The sequence below is a fragment of the Cyclopterus lumpus genome, chromosome 12, assembly GCF_009769545.1.
Source record: "Cyclopterus lumpus isolate fCycLum1 chromosome 12, fCycLum1.pri, whole genome shotgun sequence".
NCBI classification, from domain to species: domain Eukaryota; kingdom Metazoa; phylum Chordata; class Actinopteri; order Perciformes; family Cyclopteridae; genus Cyclopterus; species Cyclopterus lumpus.
Genome location: NC_046977.1, coordinates 9848493 through 9870366, shown reverse-complemented (window position 1 = coordinate 9870366; position 21874 = coordinate 9848493). Strand labels below are relative to the sequence as shown.

The 21874-nt window shown below is 42.3% G+C and overlaps 1 protein-coding gene across 1 annotated transcript in view; it reads left to right on the top strand.

Moving 5' to 3' along the window:
- Positions 1-12357, top strand: part of pdlim5b (PDZ and LIM domain 5b) — a 31348-nt gene extending 18991 nt beyond the window's left edge. The window contains exons 4-13 of the mRNA XM_034547653.1: positions 492-525; positions 877-1388; positions 3875-4029; positions 4925-4952; positions 7561-7724; positions 9889-10066; positions 10268-10448; positions 10843-10963; positions 11060-11175; positions 11281-12357. Coding sequence (XP_034403544.1) covers positions 492-525; positions 877-1388; positions 3875-4029; positions 4925-4952; positions 7561-7724; positions 9889-10066; positions 10268-10448; positions 10843-10963; positions 11060-11175; positions 11281-11370 — 1579 coding nt within the window. The 3' untranslated portion in view covers positions 11371-12357. The remainder of the gene's footprint in view (positions 1-491; positions 526-876; positions 1389-3874; positions 4030-4924; positions 4953-7560; positions 7725-9888; positions 10067-10267; positions 10449-10842; positions 10964-11059; positions 11176-11280) is intronic.
- The last annotated feature ends 9517 nt before the right edge of the window (positions 12358-21874 follow it).

Below are 21874 nucleotides of genomic sequence, written 5' to 3'. Positions count from 1 at the left end.
CTACACCACAGTCCAACATCAGTCTGCACATGGACTCAAACACTACAGCACTTTTTCCAGAGCTTTTACTTTGCTGGTTTATTTAGTTTCTAAATCAGTTATGTTGTTAGAAGGCAGTAATTCAGTTTACCTTTTTTAAGTGTTTAAACGATGTCCTGAAAGCCAAGATACAATCATTCTGACAAAAAATAGAGTAAGCATTAAACACAAAAAAATGTATGATAAAAAGTATTTCAGAAAATTAAACCAGTGTCACAAAAAAACCTGCATTTAAAAACATGTTGCCCTTAAATCGCCTACACAGCAGAGCACACAACATAATCTGACCCTTTCACCATTCGTCCTGGAAAATGCAGTTTGATTCTCACAGCAGTTCGTATCCCCAGTCCTTTAATGTACAGAAATGAATCATTATTGAAGAATTATGAATGGTTGTTCTGGAGATATTGCATGTGCAATGTTTATATGATTTTTTTTCTCTGTCTTCTTAGACCCTCCAGTGCCCCTAAAGATGGAGTACCTAAGGTAAGAAGTACACCATTCACTTTTATTAACTAAAGTTTCCCTGAAATCCATTTTTATTTATACATATTTCAACAGTTAATTAATAGTGCGCATGTTTATTGTGCCCTTCTGAGATTGTCAGAAAACACATTGGCTTGGCATGCATTACTGACCTGACAGGCCACATGTTATCGCACCTCTTAAACTCTTATAGCACAGGCATGACTTTCATTCATACATAAGTGTGAAAACACCTTTTGATTTTGATGTGTTTTTTTTTGTGCAATGCTTTTGAAAATGCTGGTTTACATGCATGCGTTTTTATTGTGGATTTGCTGTATTTGCATGCTGTGTGTCTCCACATCGATCCAGGACGAACCTCAAGAAATCATTAAGCCTGTCCCAATCACTCACCCTGCCACGAGCACTGCATACACCAAGCCATCAAGTCAGCCCAGTCCTGCATACAACAAGACAGCCCGGCCTTTTGGGGGCGACAGCGGCGTGATCACAGCTTCCTCCCCGGCTGCCCCCACCATTCCCTCACAGTCATCCGCTTTCAAGCCCGCTGCCCCTTCTCAGCCACCACAGCCTCCGTTTCTGCTGAAGTCGAGCCTCCCTGCCACGGACTCCCCTCCTGCCAACTCGGTTCCCAGGCCCAGCCCTGCTCGCCACACCTTCACTTCCCCGTCTGCCTCTTCCTCCTCATCTAACTCCTCTTCTCCAGCTCGAGTGACAGCCCCCTCCTCCCATCCTAATGTCCCACAGCCCTCCGTCTATAACACACCGATCAACCTCTACTCCAACACCAATGCTTGTGAGGCGGTCATCGGGCAGAGACGCGGCCTTTTGGAAAGCCAGGGGCTGTCGGAGCCCTTCAATGGGTAGGTACCAATCATCAAACCCGGTCACCATATGTTTTCTTTATGCTTGTGCAAAATATCATATATGTATGTTGTGTGCTTAAGTCCAGAAGGATTTGTGGTTCATAGAGGCCACAGATCGGCAGACATTTTTGCGTTGCAGTCTGCCTAGAAGAAAATAAAATATTCCATTCTGCTCTTCCTATATCTCGTTCCCTATTCCACCTCAAGACATCTGTCTCGCGTGGAAAGCTAATATTGAAACGGCCCATCACCTATTTGTTTTCACACAGTTGCAGACAAGGAAATTCCAAAGCATGCCGCACATCTTGTTTGAATTTTCTGCAGAGCAACCGGAGCGGGAAAAGAGTCTAGACAACCTGCTAACTGATGCTGCAGCCGGCCTATCTGTAATTGACGGCGTGGTTCTCTGTACTGCCAAACACACGGTCTGCCCAACAGGCTCCGCTGGTGCAACACTTGTTTCCAATTAGCCAGACGTCTGGTAGCCGTGGGTTTCTAGAGACTCCGGACAGAGCTGAGTGTGACGGGACTGGGCTCCATCAGCAGGATTTAGCTCCCTGGTTGGGTCAGTAGACTGAACTAGGCTAGCTAACTAATTTGCTCTCATTTTTTACTCTGTCATCTGAAAAAAATAGGTCACAGAGATCTGTTTGTATTGGCTTTAAGTAAGCCAGCAGCTTCACACTTAAATAAATCTGCGAAACCCACCTCTATCTGTATGTGTTTTACGAAGTTACAGAGTTAAAGGTAGTTAACGGTCTATTAAGACATGTTTCGTAATCTGGGTTTAGTCAGATAACCTGTGGAAAAAAATTAAAAAAACACATTTACTGTAGATAAATATGAACACATTGATCATCATTTTAAGTTATAAAATCAAGAGTTTGAGTGTTATTATCAGACACAACATTACGGTGTCATTTCTTCAAGCTTTCTGTTGCAGTTTACAGAAGGGAAGCAGTATTTGTTGCCGCATGTGCGTTTGTGTCCTGGCTTGCATGCTTTGTTTGTGGATTATGTGGATTATGTGGATTTGCTTCATGCACATTCTCTTAGAAGGGCCTTTCACTAAAAGGGCATGCGTTTGATTTCTCAAATGCTCTATTCCAAGCTCCTTCTTTGCTTCGATCCTTTCCCATTTACTCCTTCTTTGCCCTCGGGAGGAAGAAGAGACAGTCACCAAGTTAGTGCTGTGAATGATGATACATCTGCTACAGTTGCTTTCTAACCCTCTGGAATGTGATTACAGCCTTCACATCTCTCGGGTTTATGATTACCAAATGGCAGCATGCTTGCACCTCTTTGAGCTAACCCTCACAAACCTCACATTCGTGCTCTTCCATTTACCGTACGTGCTCATTTCATGGTCCAGTCAAACTGCGAAAACCCCGTGAATAATCTCTGGGATGCCACAGGACACCCAGTGGGGGGTCGGCTCATACTGTTCCTTCACTCTCTCAGTGGAAGAAGGCTCTGCGTTGGCGAATACTGCATTTACAACCGGGCCCGTCAGCGCACTCGGCCGTTCAAGTCACCCAGCTGTGCATCTATCGAGCTCCATCTGCTATTGTTGTCAGTATGTTTAGGCCAGACAATTACTGCTAAGTGCATTCTGCTGTTGCTGAGAAAAGGCAGACTTGTGCTGTCTTTGATCATCTTTCACCCCGCATCATCTGACACACAGAAGCAAACACGCAGGGAATCAAACGTCCACATGCTTGTTGACATGAAATTGACTCGTAGTGTGGAACAGCCCTTGAACTGAACTGTGGATGTCAACATTTCACCTCAGTATTAATGCATTCTAGAGTACTCTCAAATTGTTTAAGGAAGAAAAGGTGAGCTTTCAGTTTCAAAGCACATTGCTCCCACCTTGTGGTGAGATGGGGTCACCATCACTTTCATCTTTCACTCACTGTTATCAAATTGCAAACGGTGTAATATCTCCGTTTTAGTATTGAATTGCTTAATCAATTAAGATGTTTTGTCATCTGGCCGACCTCCTCCTCTACTCTGTGGTTCTTTATTTAATAGGGAACCTCAGAGAAGTCCTAAGTAAGTCTAGGGCAGAACAGTTTCTTGACTTTAGCATATAAACAGTGCAGTCATACAGGTTATTTAGCACTTAATGTGACTTTTTAATAGTTGTTTCTACTTTTTGCGCATTTTTCCCTTTCTACCTTCTAATTGCTTGCCTTCCACCTCCAGCTAGACGGAGGAGGTTATTGTGAAATCTAACTGCAGTTGGGTCAATGTCAATGTATCGACAAGCTGCATCTCTGATCGAATGTGGTGCACTTATTGCATCGTACAATAATATGAGGACTGTGTGTGTTGGTCGTTACTACTGTATTAATGTTAACTAAAACTGGCCGATTGTTTGAACAGCTGTTTTTAGCAGTGATAAATATCCTTGATCCAGGTTTTAAAACACAGAGTTCTTCCATGTCTGTGACATCATTCTGGTTGATCTGACTGCACAGGAAACCCAATGTGATTCTCGAGGATCATGCATCCCCACTGAGCGATGCCAACAAGAAGTGTCTGATCGATGACACAGAGGACTGGAACTCGCGAACCGGCACCTCCCAGTCCCGCTCCTTCCGCATCCTGGCTCAGCTCACCGGCACTGAAAATGGTGTGTAGCGATCTGTTCGCAGGTTTAACGCTCAGCACACACATATTACAGTGTGTGTGGTTTTGTAAAGCGTAGCTTTGTATTTCTGTCAGTTCCTTTTAAATGTATCAAACCACTTTAGGCCGAAGCGCATGACAGATTTATCCAAAGGTTCCCAATGTTATGGTAATCCTTTAGAAGCTTTAAATGGCTTTAATCATGTCCCTGCTTTATAATCTTATTTATTTGCCTCTTTAGATTAAAGTGATACAGTTTATTCAGTCATAGTACTTTAAGAAGGCTTTCATTGCTGTAAGATTTTAATGTATTTTTTATGATTGATTTGACTAAAGGTGACATCGATGGTTACCCAGTCAGAGGGTAAATGGTGAATGGTAAATAGACCTGTACTTGTATAGCGATTTTCTAGTCTTCCGACCACTAAAAGCGCTTTAACACTACATGACATTGTTCACTGATTCACACCCATTCATACAATGATGGGAGGAGCTAAGGGTCTCCCGACATTCATAGAAGATGTGTGCAAGTGTGCATTGATCTGCTCAACCTATGCAAAATGTAATTTATACAGTAAACTGGTTATTAGAATTGGTAAGATGAGAGATTTAACTGTCTCTTTCTGCCAAATGATGTCACCAGACTGGTGTGTAGTATGCCATGTGCTTTGAACATTTGACTTATATTCAATGTGCCGTCTGTTTCTGCAGCTGTGAACAATTTGGGAATATGTCCAGGAAGTTTGAGCAGGTTCTAGTTTGCAGGGATTAGCCTCTGACGAGATGAACATGGAGCAGAGATAGAGCTGCAGCATTGTGTGCCTCCCCCATTCTCACTGACCTTTTATTCTTCATTCGACTTTATTTTCATCTGTGTTTTTCCTTTTTCACTGTTGCAGAGCCCGCTCCTGAGAACAGTGGAAAGATGTAAGTGGTTGCTCTTTTTTAATATAATCAAATTGGCTTGTGGTTCACTGTCTGTCAGTATTTTTCATAATATTAATAATAATGTTTTGATTATAGAGGTCCCTCAAAGCACTCATTTAGGCGTGTCTTGGAGCCTGTGATTCATAGCCTGTAAATCCTGATTTCCTGATCTTATGGTCCCACAGTATCACACTTAATTTAAGGCTTAATTTAAGGCATAATGGAGAAACCGATGTGAGGCTCTCAGGAGAAGATGATTGACAGCCATCGACTCAACACAGGCTGTGACTGCTCCCGCCCTCCTCAGTCTTAATCGATTTAATCTAAATAAACGCAGTCTGCCTTCCGTAGCAGATTTTCAACCAATCAGTGTGTCCCTCACTGGAACCTGTGGGTTATTAAGTTATATTGTGGGTAATAGCAGCCCCGCAAGAAGGAGATTCCTGCTCTCTTTCTGTTTGTGATATTTTGAGGGCTTATTACACATCTGCCATGGTTTATAATTCAATACACATCTGCAAGGAAAACGTCTCTTGTTCTATATTCATCTCCAACTGTGTTTGTATTATTTTTTTGCTGCTTTTGCTATTTCTAATTTATCAATGTGGTCTCTCTTGTGTGATCTTTTACTTTTCTTCTACAATCTTAACTGTTTCAACTTTCTCTTCATTTCTCTCCTTTCATCCTGTGTTATGGGATAAATCTGAGCAAACAAGTTGGACCCAGAAGTTATAGGACACCAAGCTGAGGGATTGGCATCATGATGCACGTGCTCAATGTGCAGTAGGCACAGTTTTGTCTCGTCTTGTTTAATGTTCTATTTATTATATTTTGACCACCAATACATTGCTTCCCTTTTTCATACCAACACAGTTACAGCCTTCATTTTAGCACACTATATAATGGCGTCTTATACGTCCCTATTCTCAAATTTAAGCAACACAAGTAAAAAGTGAATAAGAAAAGTTTTTTTGTTTCAACAAACTCTTATTGTAAAAAAAAGTGTTTTAAGGGACATATTATCCTTCTATATTTAGTTATTTACGCAAATGAAATGCAGGCATGCAAGTAAAAGTGTCAGTATATCGCAGTGTACATGCATACTTCCAAGCCTCCACTGCCCTGCACACTTCCTGTAATCTTGTACTTAATTTGTCTTTATTTGTCTTTTTCCTCTTTTGCCTTCACTAACCAAAGACGTTTCATTTGAATGATTTTACCTCAATAAACTTTTCTTACTTTTCTGCTTTTGCTTTGCCTGTTTCTTAATCTTTCATTCCTTATTTTATTCTTGCCAGGCATAAAAAAAGTAAACTTTTCAATGAGAGATGGCCCGTAGGTGAAGGTCTATATGAGATCAGTTGTGCAGGTACAAAATGCCTGTAGAGTATTAACTTGAGCATTGAGACCAATATACCATCCATTATAAATAATGTATGTTATCTGTAGTGTTTATACATTTCAACCATAAGAACCACTTCTTACCATACATTGAAACACGGTATGATCTGTTTTCCATTACAACGGCTCAGGTTTCTCATCATTTGATTTTAGTACACAGACACAAAAGCAATCGGTCTATAGCTGCTGTTAAATGTACTCGCACGATAGATATAAAACCTGTGGGCGATTGTATTGAATTCTCTAGCCATGTTTCTCATGTCAATTATGAGAATACCATAAATCTCTGGTTGACCGCACAATCGGCTGTGTTGTTGCTGAAAATCCAAACAGCCTCATGGTGAGAAGTTGTGGCCTATCTGAGCAGCACCAGCGTCCACATAATGGGAGCTGAACAATATTGTGCGTGTCGGGTTGATTGAGATCTTCTAAGCCCTGTTGCACCTAAATAAATGTGCCACGTCTCTGTTTGTAGCATTAAGGATGCTTCAAAAGGGAAGAATGAAATTATAATTGGAGAAGCAGATTAAATGTACCAAACTGTATTAAACAAGTACAACATTGATTCAATTAGCTTTCAATTTATCTGAGAAACATACGCAACACGTTTTCAGCCTTTTTATTGGGTTTAAACTCGTTACTTTCCATTTAGGAGCCCTCGGCTTGAAATGAAAGCAGTGAAACTTAACGAGGGGTGGCCACTAGAAACACTAGAGCATCTCATTTTCTACTCAAATATGTGGTGGTACTTAACATGTCGTGCTGCAATGGGAAACGTGTTTCAGGAGAATAAAAGCAATAACCACTACTTGAATCATACCACTGGTTATCTCCAGAAAGGATTGGAGGGTGAGCTTAAATGTACAGCAGATACGATGGCATCACCACCTGAAATGGTTTCCTCATGTCGGTAATTGACAAACCAAATGGACAGTGGGCTCAGTTGAACATACCCCATAATTATCCTGATTGTTTGCATGTGCCACTGAGATTCAGAGCAACTGATTGTAAACGTTTGTACTTGCAGTCGACCAGATCGCACTAAGCATGAGTCTGAGGTTCAGTTCAACTGGTGGCACGGCCCCACTCAGAACACGGCAAAGACAATAATGCCACATGAGTGACCGGCTTCAGATGACACTTGTTGAAGTGTGTGTGTGTGTTGTAATGAGTTATGATTTATAGAAAATATTGATCTGTTTTCTAGTGAGGCAGTTGACAAAGCCCCTCCTACTGTGCACACCTTGCCTGCAGCCAAAACATTTTCCAAATCTGCAGCTTCACCCAGGAACGGCAACATCATCCCGGCTTCCACGTTCAAGAGCCCGGTGGCCCAGAACAAGCCTTCCTTCCAGCCCGGAGGTCCACCAGGTAGAGGAACATGTGTGTGTGTGTGTTTTGTGTAGTTGCTTCTTTCAGCCGACAGAGGGCAGTCCCATTCTTTTTAAATCACTGCTGCTCAGCCATAACATTTATTGCAGGTTTAATATCTGACACTAAGCCATTTAATATTATGAGCTCTATAAAATCCAGAGGTATTTTGTTAATGAGCTCATATTAGTGGCTTTTCCCAAGACCCCCTTAGTTAAATAGATTGTGAAATTGAGAATGATGTATTTTATTTTGTGTGAAGGCTGCTCTTTAAATCCAGCGATCCCTGCCACGAGACCTCGAGCTGGTCGGGGTAAATATTAGCTGAAAGGCATCAGTAAAGTAAAGGGCTCATTATTAGCAATGCTCAGACACAAGTGTGCACTCATACAAGAACAGATGCACTGTGTGCCCTAACATATTTCCCAAGAGTCCCTTTTTAAGAACCGGCTGCTGAAAGGTGCCACAGGGAGAGAGCTGGAGAGCCCACAGTCGGTTCTCTGTTGACTGTGTTATTTATCAAGTTAACACATGCTTGAGTACAAGTAAACAGGCACATATCTCATGTGCAACTGGGCCGGAATATGTGGAATGTGACCTTTACATTTATTGACGTGAATGAATAGTTTTGGCACTTTAAACTGCAACGACCTTCTAAAGCAAGAAATTAGTGCAATATGAAAGCTAAACAAAACAAAAAAAAGTATTTTAAAGATGCCATAATCACATTAAAATGGTACACATTGGGGATTTAATTTAAATGTAATAGTTTATCAGAGCATTGCTCTCCATCCTGCTCGCTCTGAGTTCAGTGAGACTGAACAGTCGAAACAGAAATCTGCAGTCACGGCAGCAATGATGGACTCACACATTCACTGCCTGTATGATTTAATGGAGCTCAGCCTCCAATCGTTTCTGTCGCCAAAGGATTCGTTGAGAATATTTTTTTTGCTCCACTGACGGCTTGTCACCATCCGCCTCATAGTGCCAACTGTCACACAGATAAGGCTATATAGTGTCACTGAAACATATTTTGACTCCAGCATAAATCCCTGCATCAATACCCCATTCATTTAAATTGTATGTGTTTATCCATTTTTGTTATTTTCATGTTTTAAAAGTTTAAAAACCATCTCTATACTGACTACTGGAGAAAGACACACCATACAGAATACTTGGACTAGACCTGGTCAAATGTGAATACAACAATATTGGATTAGCATTAAAAAATATCCCATATATGCATGTTTTGGATTGAAAACTCCAAGTTTGCTAAGCCCCCCAAATTCCCAGAAAAATACTAATAAACACCTGCTCAGGAAGGGTTGGGCAATTTGGATATTTTATATTTCCCTGAATATTGGCTGATGCTGAACAACCTTTCAAATCAACCAACTAAATAAAACTTGTCTCAGAGGATCTCTGTGTCCCTCTTTGGAGCCCATACTTCTCTCCATCACACTTACTCTCTAGTATCTTTCTTCCTATTGAACTCACTCACACAGTCTTGTCACATTTCTGCTACCGCCCGCTCTGTTTATTCAGTTTGTTTGCTCTCCGTTCCAAGGAAATTTAGGGAGCTCTTGTCCTTTGACCTCCCAAGTCTTTGATAACGGAGCTCTCTTTCAATAGTGTCTCTGTCCCCAATGTCTTTACCCTCGAGCACTCCCTCTGAGAAACAGGACAAACCTCCATCCTGAATGTGTCTTTTTACTGTGAGAGAGAAGGAAAAGTGGTGCATCCTCTCCGTATGTTTTTGAGATAAAGGAGAAAAAGGGGGGAAGGGGGATTATTTTTCCAGGTGTCTCCTCTGACTCTGGGAATGTGTTGTTTCCTCTTAGTGGGAAAAATGTATCCCTTGTCTGGGTTGGGTGGGGTGGCTCTGTCCAACACAGCTGTCTCATGCGTCAGGCATGGAGGTTACAGATCATCAAATAATTCTGACAACGCACACCTAAACTGTGCACATGTGTTCCGCTCAAGTTATGCAGAATAGAGGATCAGTGGAATGAAATAACTATTATGTCAAGCATTGTTTTCATGGTTGGCGTGATTGTTGATAAATAAAAAATGTTTGGAAAGGATAGTTTGTCTATTACTTTATCTATACTACACAGCTTTTTCCCATTTGAATACCGACCCATCCTTTCTCCTGCTGGTTTAGGTTTCCCGAAGGTTGGAGCAGCTCCTTCATTCGGCAAGGTTACCGGCTTTCCCAAAGCTCCAGACCGGCCCACCCCACAGCCACATCCACAGGACCTCAACTCTGTGGTGCAGCGGGCTGAGCACATCCCAGCCGGGACTCGCACCCCAATGTGCAACAAGTGCAACACTGTCATCAGGTATATAGATATAACTTTGGAACAATTGGGAAAATGTTTCGTTAAATACATATAGAATTCAATTAGAGTGTACAATTCTCCAAAACGTATACATGTAGACATTTTTCCTTAATAGGTAAATGTTTTTTTTAATTTTTTAATTTTTGTATAATTTCCTTGTAACTCTAATTTCGTCTGCCGCTTGTTTGTTTCTCTCACAAGGGGCCCATTCCTCGTGGCCATGGGCATGTCGTGGCACCCCGAGGAATTCAACTGTGCTCACTGCCACTCCTCCCTGGCAGAGAACGGCTTCGTGGAGGAGAGAGGCCAAGTGTACTGCGAGCGTTGCTACGAGCAGTTCTTCGCGCCCAGCTGCGCCCGCTGCCAGCAGAAGATTCTGGGGGTGAGCGACCCGATTGAGGGGAGACTGTTCTCTGCCAAAGTCTAAACTGTTATGTCTTTGTTTTGTTTACAAAAAACAATGTTTACCGCCATTTTAATTTGATTTAACCACGATTAGGCCAATTGAGATTAATAAATACCTTTTTCAAGGACACTTAGGAAGCAGCACAAGATAAAAATAAAAATGTGATTGTGAACAGATAAAAAAATGTAGCCTAACACACCAACGATCAAAGTGCAGTACAAACCACACATCCAAAATATCGGTTCAAGCACCGAAAGATTCTGTCTCCAGGTCTTTCACAATGGATTTAAAAGCATTGAAAGAAATCAAAGCATGGAGGTAACAACTTCAGCACGCTGTTCTTCATTTATTTCTTCAATTTTCTCTGCAGGAAGTCATGAATGCCCTGAAACAGACCTGGCATGTGTCCTGTTTCGTCTGTGTTGGCTGCCAACAGCCAATCAGAGGCAACACATTTCACATGGAGGATGGACAGCCATACTGTGAAATAGGTACAGTAGGAATCCCGCAACAGTGAACTCAATGTTTTAAAGAAAACCATGTGTGCAAACAGACGGACGTTTTTTTCCAACATGCTGTTCTCTCAGACTACTACAAGATGTTCGGGTCCAGTTGCCACGGCTGTGACTTCCCCATCGAGGCAGGGGACAAGTTCCTGGATGCTCTGGGAGCCATCTGGCATGATACCTGCTTTGTGTGTGCGGTAGGTCCAGGAAACAGTTTCACTCACGGCAACAAACGAGAGCTACGAATAAGAGAATATTGTGAATATCAACACGCCTGTGAATAACTTTGCCTTTCTCCACAGGTCTGCTCTACTAGTCTGGAAGGTCAGACGTTCTTCTCCAAAAAAGACAAGCCTTTGTGCAAGAAACATGCCCACACTGTCGCCATCTAACCCGCCTCTCATGAATATATTGGGCAACGGTCTTTACAGCAATTTATATTTCAGTCAGATGTTAATTATTTTCAGAACTAACATTGGGTCAGAGGTTTCACTACAAGCTTTGTTTTTGCTCTAATATTGTTATGTCATATCTGTTTGATTGTGTTTCAATACACTGTTAGCCCTTTGCCTGTTGACATGTTTGTGCTGAAGCTTTGTTGAGCTCACAGTAGGATAGTTTATTGCAATGACCTACTGAGCCCCTCCAGGGTCACATATTATAAATACATATTGATGGTGAAAGGTATGCTAATAGTTAAGCAATTAAAGGGTTTAGAACTTATGATTATTTAACATTAAGGGGGTACATTATTTATTTGTAAGCAAGGATTGCTCAGTCAAGCAGAAGATTTCTGGCCTTCAGCATAAAAATAGCAAATTGTAATATTATGATGTTATTTTTTTATTGTTATAAATGTGTGTGGTGTGTAACCATTCCTAGTAAAAGAAAACATAAGCAAGTAATGTGTACATCAGTGTGAAAAAAACACTACACTTTACAGGTCAAGTGTAATTGTTAAAACTGCATAAAATGATATATATACGGATAAAGTCCGGTCATTACAGAGATAACCCCTTAATAGATTGAATGGTGTTGTTTATGATTTTTTATCCATATAGTTCAGGGGCATCATACTTCCAGGGAATACCACCATACAACTTTACTTCATTAAACTTGCTCCTTGCATGAAATGCACAGGATTTGACTTATTATTTGTTAAATATGGAAGAAGGGAACCCTCTGCTCGGCAATATTGATGCTGTTTTCATCATGTTGAATTTGTTGATAATGTTTTTCTGATATTTGATGGAATTTGTCCAATTAACACAAAACAATGCTAATATATATTTCAGCTTTCCTTTGTCAAAAACATAATGTGTATGCAGTTGTATAATGGATCTTTCATTGGACATAAATAAAGCACCTCTCTCTCCTTACTTTCAGTTCATATAAAAGAGTTCAACATTGATATCGAAGCTCATGAGTATGTCATATAACACTATTATATTATTTGAGGCTAAGGCTTGACTGAAACATTAATAAGCAACTCTTCCTCCTGCACATGCTTTTTTTCATGTTTGTGTTTGCAAAGAAAGCACAACAGCAAATCACTTTTTAATTTAATTTTATTGGTATGCATATTTTACATCTGTTGTTGTGACAGCAATATTCAGAGAAGCTTCAGAGGCGGGCAGGCAGGCACCAGCATGAGCTTCACCTGCAGGTTGAGGGAAAAGTACACATCCATCTCCATAGGGACAGGAGAAACACACACACACACACACACACACACGCACACGCACACGCACACGTGCACTCTGCGCACTCTCTCTTTCTTGTGTGATGACAATTAATTTCAGTCACATTATTTAGGCATGGAATTTGGCTGTAGCTCATGGGGCTAGTGGTCGTCCTGCAACCACATGGTACCCGGTTCGATCCCCGCTCTCCCCATACTTGAGCAAGACACTTAACCGGTTAATAAAAGTGTACATTGTTATTAATATGATTAAAACAGCAGGAAACACACACGCACACAAGTGTGTTCGTAATGCAAATGCAGTGGGAAGAGGAACTGAGCAGTACTGACTCGCGCTGCTCCAAGACCTCGGAGGTGGGAGCTGTGCGCGTGATGACGACGCGAGATCTCCCAGCCTCAAACAACGCGTGGTGCACTTGGAAAACTCCGCCGCGACACAGAGGCACTCGATGACATAAACCAGAGCGAGAGTTCGTATCAAGACGAGCTGGGATCTTCTCGAGCTGCTTCTGGAGCGCGAAGGTGACGGTAAGGACATTTCTTTTCCTTTGAAGAAAAAAGAAAAGCCTCCAGTCTGGTGTGAGCTGTTGCTGGTTGTGATTACAAAGCTTTCCTCGGAGGAACCAGAAGGCACCGAAGACTCTGTTTTCCGTGCTGCTTCATTAGAATTCAACCGAAGTGCGTGTTTTGCTGCTCGCGCTGAGGTTGATGCTGGCAGCAGCTGCGGGCGACCAGCGAGACTCCAGTCAGTGTTGTTGCTGGGATGATGATGATGATGGTGATGGTGGTGGTGATGATGATGCTTATCAGTAATTGGTGCCTTCATCGCTTAGTTCATCTTAACGTCTGACCCGGGGGAGCATCTCTTTCTCCATCTTAAGATAAGATGCAGTTGAGTTTATAGGTCTTATTAATTGACATAGACTTTAGCTGGTTAAAGTCATAAAGGTCTGTACTGGTAACATATATATATATATATATGTACGAGTTTATGGTGCTTTTTATGACTTTGAAACATTATAAAGCGAGAGAGAGACCACTGTTTGTGTTAATGTTTGGCAGCTAGCTAAAGACTCCATCACCAGTCGGTGTACAGTGGCATGGCGTCAATGGCAATATTTGACTGTTGAATGCATAACACAAAACGTCTCTGTGCTCTGCTGTTGATCACCAAGCGTCCGTGAACCAGAGCTGATGTCTGACTCACTGATGTTTACATCAGCATCCCAGAGTGCACAACCTGTTGCATCTTCCACAAGTCTGTGGTGATGTCTTTGAACCAGCCAGCCTCTGACTCAGGACAGAGACGGCCATTGAAGCAGAGCTAAGTGGGTGTTTTGGGGTCATATTAAACGCACAGAAAGCAATCAAACCACCACCCAGTCCTCGCCCTGGCTCTGCCCTGGCAAGAGTAACGCCCGTCATGAGGGGATGACATGTCAAGTGAGGGTGAATGGCAAGGCAGCGCTTTGTGGTGTACCACAGACTTGTGTGTGTGTGTGTGTGTGTGTGAGAGAGAGAGAGAAAGAGAAAGAGAAAAATGTACCAACATTCGTCATGTGAGGCCAAGTTATGGTAACGCCATGAAGGCAGGCCTGTGAGATCCTCACTATATGGAGTAGAATATTAGCTCATGGTAATCCAGGAAGATGTAGATCTGAAAATGAACAGCACTTTCCGTCTGTACACTTGTGGGCTTCTAAATGGTCTTTTATCCGTGGTTGAAAAATATGGGCTTGATGGAAATATGGCTGCATAAAATTGTGAAACCGTAGGATAATAAAGTAACTGCAAGGGGATTATAGGATTTATTTTTTTCATACAGTGCTGTGAATCATGAAATCAGAACAAGCATGTTTATTTTTAAATACGACACAAATAACGTCACAAATAACATCACAAAAAATGTTAAAACCAGTTCCTCATAGTTCATCTGAGCATACCTGCACACACACGCACAGATGCATCCACGCTCATCCAGAGTTATTCATCTACTCTGATACACATAAACACGCAAACAAACAGTCCTAATCCAGTTAGATACCGGCCTGGATATCGGAGTCTGGGTTTGTCCACAAGCTAAACTTAGCAAGCTGCAACCCCTCACCCTAGTTTCCTCTCTTTATAATTACAGGAAATGAGTCCAGCCAATCAGAGAAGAGATATTTGGTGCATATTAACAAGCTCAATGGGAGCAGTATTTGAAGACTGCACAGGTAATGACCAAGTATGTCGGAGGGGGGAGAAGAGGTTTTTCCAGAAAGTTTGGCAGATTGTTTGTTAATGAGGAGTGCTCGGGTTAGACTGTGTGGCAATGAATGCCAAGTAACACTGACGTTTTGAGTTTATCACCTCACACTCCAGCTGTTAGCAGTCTGTGGACTGTCAGACTGTCTCTCGATATACTGGAGCTCCACCATACACACTGTCAGAAATTCAGTCTCAGGCCGACTCTGCTCTATGTCTTTTCCAGCTGCGAGACCATTTCCTTTAGTTTATTTTCCTCGACAAACTCACACACACACTGATAGAGCAGCATCACATATCAAGGCTTTCTATAGACGCAGTATGGCTTTTCCATCTGTCATTCATTCACTGATTTCTTCTGTGGTTGGCTGTTCTTCCCACACACTATCACACTGTACTGTATCTCCCATGCACACGCATACAAACCAAAGGAGAGACACAGCCACACAGCCGTCTTTTCTTTGTAACAACAAAATTGTCAACACAGACGCGGCCGTATAGATGCAGGTCTGTGCTTGGTTTTTTCCAGACAGACTTGTCCCCCCCCCTCTGGAGGATAGATAGTCTGAGCGAACACTTTGTGGCTAAAGTTGTTGAATTTAAATCAAGTTATAATTTCTACTTTGAGATAAACTGATCTCTGGGAGTATTACACTGTGCCTCCTGGCTCCCATCAGCTAGGAAGTGCAGTCCTAATGCAGCTGCTCTTGTTCCACTTAGGAATAATCTTCTTCTATACCTGAAGGCTCCTCGGGCTCTTTGACAATTAATTCAGCGACCAGAGCTAAGTACAGATCTCCCGCTCACTGTTTCATCTGCAGTCGTTGATGAGAGACAAATGCGGGCAACAGGAATTACTTAAAGCTGCAAACTGCCCTGCCCTTTGCCTGGGAGGTCAGCAACCATGTGAGAGAAATCCGACATCCTGTTATTAGAGAAAGAGAGGCAGAAAAGAAGGAGAAAGAGGTACAGGACAAGTGGGGGATGACTGAAAATCGAAGAACAGAAGAGGATAAGGGGTACTTTGCATGACTGGGTGAAAGTCAAAGTGGGGAAGTGACCTGAGCTTGAAATGTAGTCTCAGTCCTTTTCTGTTGTGGATGGCAGACATATGAGCTCCTTCTAATAACTCTACTTTCTTTTCTTCCGGAGAAAGACGAGTGCTGCAGGGTGGTGACAGGTTGCGTTCTGATGTCCTATGTTTGGATGGTGAGTCGAGCTCTCGGGCGCTCTCTATCTGTTGTGTTTCAACTTTGTAACAATTGTTATGAATTTAATAACAAAGCACTTATTTGGCTTGATAGTAAAACTGAGACATACTGATAAATGTCCAATATAAACCCTCAAATGTAATCTGGAGTGATTTCACTTGATTTCCAAACAAGTGATCTTTTGAAGAAAGTGAAATCTAAAAGCCACATTGATCTAAATAGACGCGTGTTTGTGTGTGTGTGTGTGTGTGTGTTTCCGTCTCTGCAGCAATTTGCCTCCAAAGTGGCGAGCTAATTGACTTTCTGCCGAGCATGTGGATGGCCATGTAAAATAAACCACACCGACTATAATGGAATCCTGTTTTCTCCACTAAAGTATCAAGTCAGACACGGACTCCGACCCCCGACTGGAGTGCCGGAAATATATGAGATCAACATCTGATGGAGTGTAGTACATTTTAGAAACTCTCGGGAGCTTTGATTTCACCTGACGGTTTACTATAGAAATGCAGGACTTGAATGTCTTCACGTGTATAAAATATGAGACATTTGTCTCATCTATCGATGCCCAACAAAGGATGTTATGCTCAAAGCAGATTTTGACATTTACCTGCAAAGAAATATATATATATATATATATATATATATATATATATATATATATATATATACACAGTGTGTATATATATATATATATATATATATATATATATATATATATATATATATATATATATATATATATATTTTTTACTGTTGTCAAATGGAAATGGAAATGAATATATATATAAATAGAGACATTTTTAGCACATGCATTAAGTGCATTGCAGAACAAAAAAATGAATGGTAGTTGGATACGCTGTATATTGTTGCCCCTTGATTTCAACAGTGAGCATACATGCTGCATCATTTAATTAGCATTCCTTTTACATTAAGCCATAAACTTGCCCCTACAGGATCCATCATAAACGGAAGAATATGCTGACACAGCTTCAACGTGGAGGTCTGGTGTACAGTCGGGAGCCAAACCCATGCAGGGCAGGGACAAATCTAGTTACTGTACCTAAGAGAGGACAATAGCAGTCTGTATATGTTGGGAGAGGCGGACTCCTTCTGTGACAGTGACCTGCTGGCATGGAAGTGAAGAGGGCCGAGGCCAAGCACCGGTTTGAATTGGAGAGTAACTCACACCCGTAAGGAATGTCAAGAATCCTTGTGTTAAAGTTCACACTGTATCACCATCTGCGGCTGGATCCTGGCAAATAAAAGACAGCTGTGTGTGAGTCAGTATGTGTGTGTGTGTGTGTGTGTGTGTGTGTGTGTGTGTGTGTGTGTGTGTGTGTGCGCGCATGCATGTGATCCCCAGAAGATAGACAGAAAACAAAAGAATATTATGCAAATATCATTACTGCATTGGAAGGTTGTTGCTACATAATGTTACGTACATGTTTTAAAAACTATGTGTACAGTTACACAGCTAATATTACAGTGTACACTCTGTTTCTCTCATTCTCAGGTACACCTACATACCTGACAGGCAGGTAGCAGGCAGGTAAGTCAACCCATAATTATGCCCTGACTTAGTGGTTTATTAAGGAGAGACCACTCACTAAAGTCACCTGTTGCAGCTAAAAGGGAAAGTCTGAGATTCGACACGCTTTGTGTTAGTTTAGCGCCGTACCCAGCTGTGACCCAGTGTGTTATTTTGCTGATACAATATTGGCTCAAGGTTACTGGAGTATGCTTTGTGACACTTGCTTAAAGTTCATTATTCCTTATATCTGTGTGAAGAAGGGATTCTGTGTTTCACCAGACTCGAAACGTATCAATGTGATCTCCCCCGGCGGTTTGGATCTTTCAACAGACTGATCTGCAACGCTTTGTTCTGTACTCTCGCACGTCTTCTAAGCCGGAGACCTTATTCTGCCCCGTATCTGATTCTGCAATTGAACCTCGCGCGTGTCCGCTGAATAGCAAGTGACAGCGAGTGCCACTCAGACTGCGCGAGGAGACGGAGGAACAGATGAAGTCAATTTCTGTCTCGCTCGTGTTTTCCCCGACTGCTCAGCCTTGCGTTTCTGATGACGGATTGGGAAATGGCTTTCATGTGTGCGTACCCCCCCCCCCAGATGCGGTTGAGGGCAGGGGGCATTCAGAGTCGTACCTGTGAGGCCGTCTGCAGGGAAACATGCTGAAGTAAGAGCTTTCCATTGGAGAACCGGTGGATAGAGGCGGATGAGGAGGATGCTGCAGTGACGTTTCAGACGAAGCTGCGTTTGCATCGATCATATCCGGTGAGTCCGCCCTCTGGGTGACATCTCTTATCTAATCTGATAATTGGACAAAACAGCACAGAATGAAGTGCGTGTGGAGTATTGCAAACAGTGTTACCTCAGCTGTCAATACAATGGTCTTGAGAAATCACATGTTCATATTCGTGTATTTTCAGCGTCCGCTGTGATGGTCGGCTCACAGCGGGCACACTGCTTTATCTATAAGCCACACACAATACTACATCATATCGCAATGCCTGTCAAGTTTTGGCATTGCTCAAGGATTAGGGAGGATTAGGGTGCCAGCCAAAACAGGTGGCAGGTGCAAACACAGTTCAGGAGAAGGACTTTTATGTTGTTCTTAACGCATTGGAAACAAAAGGTGAGTCATGTTGCTGTATTTTGCATGTCAGTTCGGGGTAGTTGTCAGCCCTTCACTGTCCATGTGGTGTCTGCCACACCCCAGTGCTTACTTAAACGTGTGACAGCTGCTGGTCTTTGTTGGAGCAGTAAGTGTTTTGGCACGTGTTTTCATGATTTTCCAGACTTTCCACATTGACATATTGAACATTTCTTTTCTGTTTGTTTTTGACCGGTTCCCCTGCGGTTTGGCCAGAGGCAGAGATAATTTGTCCTCTTTGGAGCTCTATTAGGTGTCTTGTGTTACTCTGACAATATTACCGTGCAGATGGTTACACCTCTTTTTATAGCTATAAATACTGCTATAGTGACATTCAGCCTTATATGACCCACTCTGGTAGCACTGTGTTGTAATTGTGATTGAGTTACTTCAATTATGCGCCTTGTATGCGGTACGGAGACCAGACAGACTTTCTTGATGGCCTCACTTTTGGGAAAGAGCTGGAAAACCACACTTTCAGCAGCTTGATTGACATCTTTTGAAGGTGTGCTCTGTACTATTGGTGCTGTTTTGTTTCACATATGACTCATTATTTGTACCGTCATATTGATTTGCAACTCTGCACATAGATGTGTGACATTACAGCTGATCCAAACATGTGGAGCATAGTCTTTGCTTTTCCGAATCGGCATTGAAGTGGAAAATGAGTGAGCCACACCCAATGGCTCGTTTGTCCTTCATCTTTAGTTACGGTTTCCGTACAGTCTGATAGGAAACCGGCTTCTCTTCTTGTCTGGCCCCTCCGGTGTCTCCGAGAGCTTTACGTCAAGGAGAGGCGGGGTTGGATTACAATAAAAAGAGAAATAGTAGCTAACCTGCTACGGCCTGGACTGTTATTGCAGGTGTTCAAGAGCAGACACATCTGTTAATGACCTCTGTAGCTGCACACACACATAAATGGCCTCATACAAGCGCACGTTGGCAAGCCAGAATAAACAGATTAGGATTTAAGAAACAGAAAACAATTTCAGGGGATGAAATGGTTTCTTGGTTTATAGAACCCTCTGGTTGAATCTCATATTTGCTTTGGCCTTTTCTTTGCTACATGTATGTTTTGAGGAAGTCGGTTTCATTTTACACAGCCAAAAGCGTGCGTATGCGTGTGTGTGTGTGTGTGGGTGCGTGTGCGTGTGCGTGTGTGTGTGTGTGTGTGTGAGAATCGGCAAACAAGTTGATTCTCAGCTTCACACAATAAATGTAATGTATGTATATAATTCAGGTTATTTTTATTGGATTTCTTCAGATATATATTTACAATGCGTTTAGTAACACAGTTGCTTATACCCCAAGTGAAAGTAAATCAGATCGCTTTTGGCCTTATGGATATTTTAAATGATATCCGTCCGTCATTTAATCGTCATTGGACGAGTATCAGACGGAACGTAAGGGACCAAGACTGGAGCGCTCATATTTGGTTAAGCTTACCTCTGTCTGTCTCTCCAGCTCCTTCTCCTGCTTGTCAACGCACAACATTATATACTGAAATGACATATAGTGAGTTACGCATATTCAGTATCCATCATTTTAATTTGAGGAAAAAAGGCTAAAGGAGTAGCTGTTAAATTGAGTAATTCTTTTAGAGGAACATTATGTTCACGTGAATTATATCGGATCACAATATTTCATCTGCATTTCAAGTCGACGTTGTGTTTTTTTTTAACAACCTTTTATCACAAGCATGTCTCTGTTTTAGAGTTTGTGTTCACTCCCTCACATTTAACGAGGTGTGTGTGTGGGTGTGTGTGTGTGTTTTCATGATCGTGCTCACATTTGTGTCGGTGAACAGCTGCCCCTCCTTTTCTCCACCTGCGTATAGCGGCGTTGAACAACACAACAGCAGTTCTCTTGTTCTTCTCGTAAAGATCAAGTTAAATTAGCAAGTGCATCGGTTTAAAGCTCACAACTCCTACTGGCAAGTAATTGGAAGATAAGCAGCTTTTGTCTCAAGGGCCAACCTCGTGTGGCTTTATTGGTTTCCTGATTCAAGTTTGAGCTGAAAAGGCTTGATGCAAGCACACACACATGCACACGTCGACACACCGGTTTTCTACAATGAACTGCTTTCTGATTCTGGACACAAAGTGGTCAGGATGGTGGGTGTTCCTTTTTAAAACATGTGTTTATTTTATTTTTTGAAAGTGCTGCAAATTAAGCAGCCAGTAACCTCGGGTGGATTGTTCCATGGGAGTACGAGTCGGTGAGAAGGAAGCGGAGAGGAAAACCTTAAATGTGAAAATGGCTGGAACTCCTAGGGTTTTCATAACAAAACTCAAGATTTCATTACACATACCTGTACAACTGAGGGCATGGAAAAACTCCTCCTTGCGCGCACGCTTGTGCATGTGCACACACATACATGCATGCATGCACTCGACAGCTGGGTTTGTCAGAGAAATAATAAGAATAAAGTAAACTAAATGGAGCAGAGACAACTCCCAGCCAACAGAGTCGGCGGCTTCAGAAATATGCAGAACCCCCCGGTCATCAATCACAGACAGGAGGCCCTCAGTCGCGCTGACAGACTCGGACAGAGAGGAGGGTCGGTGGCCAGACCTGAGTACGGCTTCTTGGGTTGGGTTTGGTTGGGATTCATCCAAGGCATTCAAGACTGACTGATGATGAGGCATCACATCAAACCAGTGTCAACAACTCTGTAAAGCTAATGGGCATTACTTGTCAGTTATGCCTATTGGCAGTGTTCACATAGGTCCTCCCCAGAGTTGTTTTATCCAGTTTGAGTGTCGGTGTAAGCTGCGGATCATGAAAAAAACCTTATGTGTGTGTTTCGTGGGAATATTCTCATGGTGGCTTGACAGTTTACTGGTAATACTACAAGCAGTAAATTGGCCTAAACCAAGTGAAAAACATAACAAAGGGGAGACAGACAGTCCTGAGGGGCCAAGCTGGAGTTTAGTCCCTAAAATTGAACCTTGACCAGGGTTCGGACGGACAAGGAGGGATCGAGGGATGGAAGAAAGGGGTTGGGGATCCTCTGGCGAAGACAAAGCCCTCAGGGTTTCTGCTCTGAGATCTAACTGTGTC